Genomic DNA, 13,680 nt, shown 5'->3' with positions numbered 1-13,680 from the left:
TTGCTACTAAACTGTTCCATAATAGGCAATCACCGATGCACACTGATCCAGTAACTTGTCCAAGTATACAGGCAAATCATTTTATGAGTATTGATAATGTATGTAGTAACTAGAACCATTTACCTCAAGTTAGGCTTTCATGCATTAATATTTACTGTGTGTGTACCAGTCAGTACTGGGTACTAGCGATGTTTTAATTGTAATTGTAGAAAAAGACCCTTTTCCCTTGTTGTACTGATGACAGCATTCTTTGTGGACAAGCAGCAGATCAATCGTTTGGGGGAGGATTGCATTGTCACGATTTTGTGACAAGATAACTCGGTAAATGCAAGCAAAAGGTAAACTTTTTGCACTATTGATTAGAGTACATCTAATGCTGGTTTCATACTTTCTGCCGCTTGCTACTGAGCGATGTGACGCTTCATCATGCCGCTTGCACTTTTCTGCAAGCGGCAGCGACATGACTCTGAAAGCCATTGTTGCTGCTCAGCACCGCTCCTAAATTGTATTTTGTTGTCATACGTCACAGCGGCACCGCTCCGAGTTGACTTGAATTCAACTCCCAGCGGTGCTGCCGCTTGGGCAAAGCGGTGGAGTGATCGATATATCGGCTTGCCGCTGGACACCACTAGCGTTTCTGGTGCGACTGCGCAGTGAAGTATGAAACCAGCATAAGTCTGACATGTTCTTTCAGCCTTTCTCTCAGCCTATAGCAGCTAGAGGTCCAACACCTACCATTATTCATCAGCCTCATCAGCAATTCATCTCACACAGTGCAGCAGGGAAGCCAGGCACACATGTCGTTGTCAACGTCACCAAACCTGGACAACCTAACATGACAATGGTCTATACCACATCAGGAGGCCAAAGAACTGTAGGGCCTGTTACTTCTACAGGTGCACCCTCCCCGATGCAAATGTCGCAGCCAGTGGTGACACATGTACCGCAACAGCCGAGTACATCGTCACGGACGGTACCAATAGTGCAAATTCCAATGTCTCAGTCTGCAATTGACAATGCAAAGAAGTGCCAGGACTTCTTGGGGACACTGATTAAATTAGCATCCAATGCTAACAATGCTGAGCTAGAAACTGCGCGAAAAGTCAAAGATTTGGTGCAGAATCTAATTGTAAGTAAAACAATATCGCATGTACTCTATTAGGGACCGTTCACAAACACTTGTTAGGGGAGCCTGATGCAAATAGGGGGGGCCCTGAAAAATTTTGACACTCCTAAGGGGGGGCCTGAAAAAATGACCACCAATTTTCCTGGAAAAATTAAATTTATATGCTTTTCTATGGGGTTGACCCATAATTTTCATGTCAAAAAGGGGGGCCCTGACATTTTTGAGGTCTGTAAAAGGGAGCCCCGAAATTATTTTTTGTGGTGAAATATTTTTGCATCAGGCCCCCCCTTAAAAGTGTTTGTGAACGGTCCCTAATGAATGCCCCATCTTTATAATAAACAGGGCATAGGACAAATATTTCCTGTCTGGGAACTTAAACTATGTTGCTTAAAATTTTCTGTGAAATTCGTGAGCGCCTTGTCGCTCGTCCTTAACGGTTGGGGTCCAGGAGCTCAAAAGCCTAAAAAACTCATGGATTTTAGACTTTTTAAACTAAGAAATCACCATTCTGAGGCTCGAATTCAGGCATGAGAGTGGGCTTAAAAAAATATAAAATATTATCCATGTGGGTCAAGGAGGCAGAGCCCCTGCGGGGGTCGAGGGGGCAGAGTCCAGGCGATTTTAGCAGTAAGCACCCCAAAAGAGGCCATTTGTGACATAAAAAATGCATATGTTAAAGTAATCTTGACCTGTTTCAGACGTTTTTGAAAAAAATGCTTCCTTCATCCTAAAAAAGTGGTTTTAAATGTTCAGTTTCCTATACTTTTGTACATGAGAGGTATTCTTCAAAGTTTTTTCTTTACCTAATAACATGGCCTACATGGCTGATATTGATATATTTAATGCACAATATAAAAATGATGATTCATTTTTGACACCCCCCTCTTCGGGTATGTGGGAGGGGGCCCCCATGCGGGGGGGGGTACTAATGTGTATGAAGAATGCATTGTATGATAAGAGTAATGTGTAAAATATGTTTTTCCTGGCCTTACACAAAATCTAACCCATCTCACAAACCTTACTAAAAATATACAAACCCAACCAAGCCTAACACCCTTGCCCAACCCCCAAAAGAGAATTACAATAATGTAGGGGTGTAATTGATTTCACCCCAAAATCGGACCTACATGTATGCCTATATAGCATGTTTAGTATTATTAAATGCATGAATATATAAAGTTTCAATTACTTTATTTAGCCTCATCTCATCAAAATAGCTATTTTATGGCCTATTATAGGAAGAAGAAAGCTTTCACATAATTTTGGAAATTTTAAAAAAAATCTAACATTCTGAAAATACAAATAAAAATACATTTTTAAAGTGCATAAGCTTTTTTCTTCTGGGTAAGAATTATTTTCTTGCATGCAACAACCTTTTTCTTGCAGGTTAGAAATTTGATAAATAGGTCCATGCATGCATTTTGTATATGATGACCTATTTATCAAATTTCTACCCTGCAATAAAAAAGCTGTTGCATGTAAGAAAAAAATTCTTACCCAGAAGAAAAAAGCTTTTGCACTTAAATATATTTTTTTTGTATTTCCAGAATTTTAGGAATTTTTTTTTTTTTCCAAAATTATGTGAAAGGTTTCTTTTTTAATTTGTTATCAATAAAAATAACAATTTCCATGAAAATTGAAATGAGGCCAATTTAAAGTAATCAAAACGTTATAAACACATTCATGCAATGAATTTAAAAACATTAAATATAGGTCCGATTTTCTGTCATTTTCAGGTGAAATCAATTTCTACCCTAATTCCCTTTTGGGGGTAAGGGCAAGTGTTTTGGGTTACAAAAACAAAATATGTTAAAGGTTAGTTGGGTTTGGGTGGTTTGAATACATGCAATAAGGTTTTGTGGGTGTGTAGGAAAACATTTTTAAAAAAACTTCAGAAAAAGAAATTAAAAAAAAAAAAAAAAAAATTTTTTTTTTTTTTCTGTGACCTCAATTTTTTTTCTGGGAGCAGGCAGCTGCGCGTTATCATGATTTCGAGGGCCTGATAATAAATGTCACCCACCAAATAATTCTGCTCCAATACCCCCCTCCCCACATGATGTACCATTTCTTTAGCACTTGTGCCTGTATGAGACCATGACAACCCCTCTCTGACATTACAAAATCCACCAGTCCTTGTTCAGTGCCTGTATGAGACCATGACAACCCGGGGGGTTCACTCCCATTGTGGCCTGTACACCATCCGCGATAATGAAAACGCGTAAAAAGGGTCGTTTTTTTTCGTGGGTAGGCACGATACGTGTGTATCGCGTTTAGGGTGTCAAAAACATGAAAAATTGGAAAAAGGGTAGCAAAATTGCAATTGCTAAATACGCGGAAATGAAATTTAGGGTATGAAATTTGATGTTAGGAATGAAATCCCTGTTTAGGGTGTCATTTTAGCCAAGGGTTAAATCCTTGTTTAGGGTGCTTTTCAAAAGTTGATTATCATGATGGTGTACAGGCCACAATGGGAGTGACCCCCGGCATGACAACCCCTCTCTGACATTACAAAATCCACCAGTCCTGCTGCTCGGCGCTACGCGCCTCGATCCTAGCCGAGGAACTAGAGCTAGTTCTACCATTTCCTAACAAAAGTAACTGAAATGGTAACCTGAGCTTTGTTCCTTTTCATTTGAAACCACAAAACCACTCCTCTTGCATCTTATGCAGTAAGATTTTACTCATCTCCCACTGCAATATGGTTTACATTTACCGAATAATTCTGCTCCAATAACCCTCCCACATGATATACCATTTCCTAACAATAGTAACCGAAATGAGCTTTAATCCTTTTTATTTGAAACCACGATACTACTCCTGTTGCATCTTATGCAGTACAATTTTACTCTTCTCCCACTGCAATATGCTTTACATTTCCTAATCTTTCTTGCTTAGTATGCTGTTACAATTGACCTTTTTGGTAAATCCCATAAGCCTTTGCGACTACATCATCTGACGTCACACCAAATTTAACACCCCGGCACGGTGCATGCTGTATAACAATATTCCGGGTGGACATGCAGGGAGGGGGTCAATCGTGGGGAGGGGGGAGGATTGAAATTTCACAGATTCTTGACAGTTGTAGCCCATCATAAATAATTTAATGTATACAATTATGAATTGATTCAATAGTTATGTTACATCACCTAGAGTATATAAATTATTTCTTTGTAGGATGACAGAATACAACCAGAGGAATTTACACAGAAACTTCAAAAGGAGGTGCACTTTACAACGCAACCATACCTGGTGACATTTCTCAAGGTTAGTATTTCATTGTGTGCATGAACCTACAATTTGTATAAGGGAATATAAAAAGGAGAATTCAAATACCCAACTGTTTAAAGCTGTGGGAAATTAGATCGTAAATTAGAGTGTCATGCATAGAAATTATGAAGCAGGTCTACATAATATCTATACAGTGTGTACAATACACTTTTTAATTGTTTCAGGAGAGTGGAAATAATCTGCCATATTTAAATTTGCAGATTTAACTACCTACTACTACCAGGAGGGAGTATTTTTCACTCAGATTGCAAAACAGTCTTGGGAACTGAATTCTCCCCCAAATTAAAGGTCTTGAGAGATTAAATTAGGAGCATGAATTATATGTATGAAAATTAAACAGTTTTTGGAGGATAGGAAACTGCCACTGAAATGTGGGTTTTTAATATGAACCGAATTCGAATCATGCTGAAATCCAAGTGTTCTAGCTTCCTAGGAGCAGAAGATGAGACTGAAAAGGTGCAATCGAGTTAGCTTTTAAACCGTTAAGGCGTTCAACTATGATGCGAGAGGTTTGACGGTTCAAACCCTGCCGGGGGTTTAGATGAGATGCAGAATTGTTTTCGTTCGTCTCCGCGCACCATCGGCAAGGACCCGAATACCCCAATTTTCTCCCCATAGCTGACGGCGCGATTGTATGTGGCGGTATAGGGAGACCCGGTTCTCCTTCTCTAATTCTGTGGGCATGGCCTATACTGAACAGTTCATGAAACCTTGTATCATGGCTAGGGTGTGTGTGGAAGGAGTCATCCGAGGGGTTAGTATTATGGGTTTGTCTCAAAGCTCACGAGAAATTTAAAACAAATGCGAAATGCGTTTTTTTTTTTTTTTTTCCGACTTTTTTTTCATGGTATTTTGAGAAAAAGTCTGATTTTCGACAATTTTTTTCTGGAAAAAACTAAAATTTCCGCATTTGTTTTTTGTCAAATCGTGGGATTTTACAAACGCGCGCGCAAGCTTTGAGACGAACCTTTTTTTTTATTTGGCCTAAGAAAACAATCACATGTCACCTGATATTCAGGAGTTTTGATTATTTTGTTATCCAGCTATTTTACCAATGTTTCTATATACTTAACAGAAAAGCTTGCCGTTACTGCGTCAGTCCTTACAGAGGTCAGGTGCAACTCTCCAAGGTATTAATCCACAGTCATTCCAGTCTCCTGCTGCAGCCACCCCTACCTCAGTCAAGGTGTCGAAGGCTGCTACCGTCACAGCAGAGTTGCCGACAAAGCACATGATATCAACAATCAATTCGGCCCAGCAGATGGAGCAGATTGTGCAGAAACGTGTGAAAGCCGAGTTGGCTCAGCAGCAGTTGGCTGAAAAAACTAAAGCACAGGTAAACAAGGGGATGCAGGGGCGCCCCGACGGGGTACTCATGTAAATGTGGTAGGGTTTGTGCAGCGGTCAAGGGTCCCATTTTCAGGCCCTCCAGCAGTTTCTTAAGACCCACATTTGGAACATGCTCCAGTTCTTAGAGCCTCAAACTCTGACAATTGTAGCTAGCTCTTTAGCCGAAATTTGGAAAATTTTGGAATTTTAAAACGACAAAGCTTATAATTTGGCCAAATTTTAGTTGGATTTCTTTTGTGCTGTATGCATGCATCATGTCATCTGGAGGCAGATTTGATTGAACTAATGACCTTTCGTAAAATCAACCTATACATACGAGGGGGTATCCAAAAGTTTTTGACATCACCCAGAAGGAAAAGAACTATATTGATGAAATTTTGTCAGTGTAATCACTGGTCCTTATGTACATTATGGTCCAAAAATGGTCTCCTAAGTATGTTTAATTTTTTACAGGTGGCGCTATGATGGGCAATAGGCGCATAACCTTTTCATGATAAGATCCTCCACTTTTTTGAGTTTCTTCACTGTGGCCGCATCATCCGTAAATGATTGACATCCACTTCTTGGCTCATCTGTAAGGGACATGCGGCCAGTTTGGAAATTCCTTTTTCAAAAAGCAACAGTGCCATATGATGGGCAATCATCACCGCAGATAGATTTCATTTCATCATAGATTTTCTGAGCATTGTAGGCCTATTAGCCCTCCAAATGCAGGATCTTAATCAATCTGCGTGCCTCAATTTTCACCATCTTACAGGTTATGCGCCTACTGCCATCTAGCGCCACCTGTAAAGAAAGTAAACATACTTAGGAGACCATTTTTGGACCATAATGTACATAAGGACCAGTGATTACACTGACAAAATTTCATCAATATAGTTCTTTTCCTTCTGGGTGATGTCAAAAACTTTTGGATACCCCCTCGTATGCTATATATCTTGGATTTCACTAGAGCACCAAGTTTCTTGTTCCTCCTACCAGGTTCACTACAGACAATGTTGAAGACATATATATTGTAAGCTATGCGACAGGTTCTCCGCGATTCCTTCTTCAAGCTAAATGGGCCAAGCATTCATCTACATAATGAAATAGGCTCTGACGTCACTGTCACATCAGGGTGAATAGCGGTAACATATTCTTCATGTCCTTTCATTCCTCATATATAGGCCTCTAATAATGACCAAGATGATGATATACAGCTTGTTGAACCAGAACCAATTACCAAAGTGAAGTAAGTCGAAAGTATTGTTTTACCTACTCTGGGGGAGCACTAGGTTTTTTTAACAAGGGGATCAAACATTTCAACATTTGTGAAACTATGGATCAAAATAATTGAATAAGAGTTCAAATGACCTTTAGCAACCTCTAAATGGCTAAGTTAGCGCTATCCCTGTGGGGGTGGACCTTTTTCTCTCTCTTTGTATGTGTGTGTTTGTAAACACTGGCAAACAAGAACATATTCATGGGGGGGCACAAAAGTACTTTTTTTCTCAGATCAACTTGGAAGTCTCTAAGAATGTTACCAGGATAATACTACTATTATGCTGAAATATCCACAAGATCCGAGTGCATGTTTCACCCAAGCAATACGGATTTTCACAAATTGCTGCTTATTTGCTATTTCTCACAGTTAACTCTATTTGTGACCAGCTCCAAACCTGGAACAAGTCGCCAGACATGTTTTTGAGTTATAGATGACATTGCCATAAAAAATGAAATTTTGGAATTCTTAATTTCATGGTATTTGACTGTGGGACTAATTGGACTTTCAAATCCTTGAAAGTACTTATTTAATAAAAATTCCTTTAAAAGGAATAGGGCGGGCAAATGAAAAATTGTCAAGAGAAATGAAAGAATGAGTAAGTCTTCACAATTAAAAACAGGGAAATATGACACAACATCGATTTCCAATGGGGAATAACACAAAGCGTATAAACAAAGTTAAAAGAGTTTTTAACTTTATACGTTTACACGTTTGTTATTCCCCCATTGGAGGTTGTGTCATATTTTCCCTGATTTTAATCTTATCTATTACTTATTCTTTGTTTTCTGCTGGTCAGTTGGAACAGATTTTCCCTGTTTTTATATTAACCCCTCACATCATAACAGAAGACGTTTTATGTTAACATTTTATATAAAACATTGTTATAAAACTTTTGTAGATAATAGTTATTTAAAACATTTTCGTAATCATACCTAGAGGTTTTTTTTTAATCATCAGATAGAAAGACTTCTGCTCATCTTCTGTGAGACAACAGGGCTGGGGTATCTTTCCATATCAAAGTTTAAAAATCTGTCATATCAATTTCCTCAATATGTTGTTTTGATACAACTTATGAGGGGAAAAGTTTGATTTTACAACATTTCGATATAGTTTTTTAACTTTGTAACTTTATTATGATTAACATAACTGTATTTCAAAGCGTCAAACTATATCATTATTTTGTCCCAACAAAAATAATCCAGGGAATAAAATATTCATTCATATGTTTATTTATTTTATTCAACCTGGGTCATTTCTACTGGTGCAAATGCATTCTCATAATTTGTCTATAATACCTTATACAAGCACTATTTGTCACAAGATTTGAAAAGTAAATAGCCTATGTACACACTGAACACAATGCACATACAAGCTGTATTTAAGTACATGTCGAAGCTGTCAGTACAGTATACAATGATATATATGCAGTAGCATAGCCAGCGGGGGGGCAGAGTGCCCCCCCTGACAAAAACATGAAAGAAAAAGTGCCCCTCTGACAAAAAAATGAAAGAGAAAATCGGGAGGGCAAAGGAAAAGAAAAAGGGCAAGGAGCCCTTTTCTAGCAAAATTCAGGGCCAAAATAGTGTAAAATACAACATTTTTTCGCGCTACGCGAGCACATTGTAACAATAAAGCCCTTTTTAGCGGATAATGGGTAGAAAATAGTGTAAAATACCATTTTTTTCAAGCAACACGCACATCATCCCAATAAGGCCCTTTTCGGGAAGCTCAAGACATACAGTCTCTATGTATTGTATGATGCAACTGCAATTTTTTTCATCTGTGCCCCCCTGACCAAGAAAGCTGGCTACGCCCCTGTATATATGACCTTCACGATGCTATTAATTTAGCCCAAAGATAAGGAAAACTAGCAAAACTGGTGAACTGGTACTGTTCAAATAAAAACATCTGCAAATCTTGCTGCAATTTCCAAATAGTATTTCTATTACTTAAATAATTATTTTTGTTATTTCTTTTAATACAAACACATTACTGCCTATGACGACTTTATCGTATTACATTTACATATCAAAATCAAGTAATAATTACAAAACTCGCCAGTAAACTATCACCTCTGTGGGTGTTTGGGATATAACTGCACGAATATTTTCTCAACACTGCGGTATGTGAAAAAGTAGGTCAATAGTCAGAGAATACAGGGCGGGTGCGGCACGCCGCACCCGCCCAAAAAGAGGTTTGTTTAATCAATAAATAACAGTTGAACTATGATAATCCCTATTCAATATGACAGGAAATTAATTGGCCCATTACTCAGGATAGCAATTTGGCAAAAATATCAAGGTATCATTTACAAAATTATCCATATCTTGAAAAGTATTGATGCTATTTATATAATTTTGGTATCATCAGAGCGGGTCACTTGTAGAGAAAGCAATAGGAACAATTTGGGAAAAGTAGTCATTCAGATGACATCACAGCCAATATTAAACACTTTGGGTAGTTTGTTTGGACATGAATGAATAAAACCAGGAAGATAGTAGTCTTTAATTGGTTACTACTAGTGGTCACCCGTCTTTCACGGTTCAGTAAATGAATGCAGTTTGCAAAATGCATCCCCACCCTCCAAGTTTTTATTGCGAACAATTTTCTCAGCTCGCAAATTTATTCATTTAATTCATTTTAATCAACTTCTTGTTCTTTGTGTCTCCCTTCCTCTCATTCTTTCCTTCTTTAGCTCACAGTCCTATGCCAATCTTTTAAAATAAATTTTAATTTTTGCCATGGACGCAAAGCTTTTGTAGATTATTAAATAATATCGCCAACCCGTGGCACCCATGCACTCTGCACTCTCCTTATTCATTAAAGCCTTAATGTACGATCTTTTTAAATTTGTAAATTTTTCTATTTTTCTTCCAAAATGATAATATGCAATCATTATGAAAGTTCCCAATACATTTGGATGCGAAAAACATTGGGAATTTGCAAAGAAACAACATCATAAACTTCACCTCTATCACTCGAAATATCTCGCACTATTTGGGTTAGGACAGCGAGTGCGGCCTCAGAGTTACTTTCCTACGCAGCCAGTTTGGTTACGGTCCCTCCACATGTGGAGGGAGTGTAACCAAACTGGCTTCGTAGGGGACTACGATTTGTGATCGATCCGACATATTATCATAATCTAAAAATTATGATAATATGTTGGACCAACAGAAAATCATCCTGTTTTACTACAAATAGGGTGAATTTGACAGTTTGCTCATATATTTAAGTTGGAACATGTGTAAGTATTACAAATATGCCAAAAAAAATTGGGTTTTGAAAAAAATAAAGGTATATTCTGAAAAAGATTTGTATGTGTAGGCTTTAATTCCTGTGTTTATTCTACACGGTTTCTTTACTCAACATAGTCCAATTTTCATTTTATGGTGCAATTAAGGTTATTAATTATTTTAAACTGTTGTGATTTGGTAGTTCACAGCATCTTACGAATGGTAGTGAGCTTTAGCATCGTCGATAAACTTTCTACGATTAAGACTTCTGATGCTCTCCCATCTCATGACTCTTTGGAGTCACTGAGCCACCAGTTCCATGACTTCTTTGACACAAAGATAGACAAGATCCGCCAAAAACTTGATGATGCTGAACCACCTCCTATGTCCATCGACCTACAAGACTCTTGTACTGCTAGCTTTCAAGAATTCCAACCAGTCTCCAATGAGACAGTGCGTAAGATCATTATGGATTCTTCGAAATCGTCTTGTGCTCTTGATCCTATGCCAACTCGCGTGCTTGCTTCACCGGAACTTTTAGATGTCATTGTGCCTATTATCACGAAGATCATCAACGCATCTCTCTGTAATGGTCATATTCCATCTGTGCTGAAAGAAGCTCTCGTTAGACCTCTGCTGAAGAAGCCCAACCTCGATAGAGACGAACTCAATAATTATCGTCCCATTTCCAACTTACCGTTCTTTATCAAGACTCTTGAACGGGTTGCTGTCCAACAACTCCAACACTATGTTGCTGAAAATGGACTTCATGCTAAGCATCAGTCGGCCTATCGCAAGCATCATAGTGTTGAAACTGCTCTTGTGCGTGTTACCAACGACACTCTGCGGGCAGTGGACTCACATAAACATGTCGTCGTTGCACTGTTAGATCTATCGGCGGCGTTTGACACGCTGGACCATGATGTTCTTCTAACTCGCTTCAAAGAACGATTTGGTATAAACGGAACTGCTTTCCGTTGGTTAACATCGACGCAAACAGTGCATTGTTGTAAATGGAGTGCGTTCGATCCCACGGACAGTTATTCATGGAGCACCACAAGGCTCAGTCATAGGACCGATGAGTTTTACGTTCTATTCGTCCCCCATTGATGATATTATCGAAGCTCATGATCTTCACAGCATGATGTACGCTGATGATACGCAAGTGTACCTTACCTTCAGATCTGATGAATCAAACACCAGCATCGCCCGCATCGAACGTTGTATTAGTGACATAAAAAGTTGGATGATCACCAACAAGCTCATGCTTAATGACGGCGACCCCGAGATCTTACACCTCACTTCTCGGTTTATTCATGATACCGACAGCGTCACAGTGTGTGTGGGTGATGCAAGCTTCTTCTACTGCACGGAATCTGGGCGTCATCATTGATGATCACATGACTCTGTCCCAGCATGTAAGCAGCATCTGCCGTAGTGCCTCGTTTGCTCTCTACAACATCGGCAAGTTAAGAAAATACCTCGATCAGGCGTCTGTTGAAATGCTTGTTCACTCATTTGTAACTTCGCGTTTAGATAGCTGCAACAGCTTGTTATACGGACTTCCTCAATTCGAACTTGATAGGTTACAGAGAATCCAAAATGCCGCAGCTCGGCTAGTCACCTGTGTTAGGTCGCGTCCACATGAGTCCCATTCTTCGCCAACTCCATTGGTTGCCGACGCATAAACGGATCATGTTTAAAACTCTTCTTCTGACATTCAAGATCATCCACGGACTTGCACCTCTTTATCTTACTGATCTGGTTACCATCTACACACCGACGCCGCTCACCACGTTCTTCAAGTCAATGTCTGCTAAAACCACCCCCCACTCGGTTCCGCACGCATCGAATACATATGGCAATCGTATGCGTTTTCGGTTTCAGCGCCAAAATTATGGAATCAGCTGCCCACTCACATCCGTGCAATAGACTTGATATCTCAGTTCAAATCGGCTCTGAAGACATTTCTGTTCGACAATGATTTATTTTAATTTATTTTTGTGCAATCTGCATCATTTGAACTTTGACTTTGTGCATTGAGCCTGCTTTGTATATATTCTGCTGCAGGTTTTTAACATATTATCTTGTGTACTTTTAATTAATGCCAGTGTGTATTTCATATATATTTATGTGTATCTGTACGATTAAGGTATTAAGGGTTTTTTAGTAATGTATTGGTTTTTGTCTTACTTTTGTTCAGCGCCTTGAGGTGTATGCGTAAGGCGCTATAAAAATGTGGTTTTTGTTGTTGTTGTTGTTTAGCAAAAACTGCATTGCTCAATTCATAGCGAGTGTGTAGAAGAATTAAAATATCACTGATATACTTTTATAGGTGCTGCGGTTCTTGAGTTACGTTGTAAAGAGGGCTGAAACAACAACACTTTTGTAAAACGTACGTAACTCATTAACAACAATAAATTGAGCAAGTTTGCAAGGTATACGATTTGTAGAATGAACTTTTGCAAAACATCAAGGTGTTATTTTTCAATAATATATTGATCTAGATAATGAAAATCGATTTTTAGGTTGCTTCGACCAACAATACCTCGTCTACCTTATAATGCAGACCATCGCATAAATATGTGAATAAACCAATGCAACCTGCGGTTGTCGCTATACGCGATAGCAGTATTTTTTAGACCCTGGATAGTATTTTAGTTTATTGGGGTAATTTTACAACTATGTTCAATCGCCACAAACTTGACCTAATTCTGATTGCATAATTCAGCTGGGATATTTTCTACACATTGCATAACTTACTGTATTTGTTGAAAACTTTTGGGTTTTTTATTATGATGGTTTTGTTATCATCAAATTGTGATTCTTTTTGCTGTTGAAAAGTCTAGCTTTTTTGTATGTACAAAATGTCTTCCATTGAAAGTAACTTTTCATATTAATGATTTTATTTTTATATCAATATAGTAGTCAAGCTCCACTGAAGAGAACAATGCCTGAACCGATAACACTGGCTAAACGTCCACGGAATGCACCGGCACCATCGACTCCTAATATGCCTACTCCATCCCCTGTAACACCATTGAGAAATGTACAGTGCCCATCACAGTCACCTGGCAGACTATCAAAGCCAGCAACTCCCAAATTTACCCTGAAGCCTGTCTCCATCAGGAGGAAGAGAGTGCACAAGAGAGTACAGGTGGATGATGAGCAAGCAGAGGCTTTGGAGTCAGAAGATGAATCCAATAAGCCACTGAGGTTTGATATTTTTCTGTTGCTCTTTTAGGTGGGCTACTCCACACAAGGAAATTTAATCCACATTAATGTGTACTTCTGCGATGCGGATTTAGCCTTTGATGTGTATACCACAAGCATTAGTGCCAATGGGGGGGGTCAATCAGCCAAAATTGTCAAAAGTGACTGAAAAGTACCAAAATGGGTCATTTTGCGAAAGGTGGGGA

General features: G+C 38.8%; 2 protein-coding genes across 2 annotated transcripts in view; both read left to right on the top strand.

Moving 5' to 3' along the window:
• Nucleotides 1-13,680, top strand: part of LOC140141182 (uncharacterized) — a 574,562-nt gene that overhangs the window by 348,735 nt on the left and 212,147 nt on the right. The gene's annotated exons all lie outside the window — the stretch shown is intronic.
• LOC140141611 (uncharacterized) overlaps nucleotides 1-13,680 on the top strand; it is a 32,491-nt gene that overhangs the window by 11,712 nt on the left and 7,099 nt on the right. Inside the window, exons 3-7 of the mRNA XM_072163523.1 lie at nucleotides 695-1,129; nucleotides 4,301-4,390; nucleotides 5,490-5,750; nucleotides 6,931-6,995; nucleotides 13,187-13,477. Of these exons, the coding sequence (XP_072019624.1) occupies nucleotides 695-1,129; nucleotides 4,301-4,390; nucleotides 5,490-5,750; nucleotides 6,931-6,995; nucleotides 13,187-13,477 (1,142 nt within the window). The remainder of the gene's footprint in view (nucleotides 1-694; nucleotides 1,130-4,300; nucleotides 4,391-5,489; nucleotides 5,751-6,930; nucleotides 6,996-13,186; nucleotides 13,478-13,680) is intronic.

Source organism: Amphiura filiformis, chromosome 19 (assembly GCF_039555335.1).
Source record: "Amphiura filiformis chromosome 19, Afil_fr2py, whole genome shotgun sequence".
Lineage (NCBI taxonomy): Eukaryota > Metazoa > Echinodermata > Ophiuroidea > Amphilepidida > Amphiuridae > Amphiura > Amphiura filiformis.
This window is presented reverse-complemented; position numbering and strand designations above follow the sequence as displayed.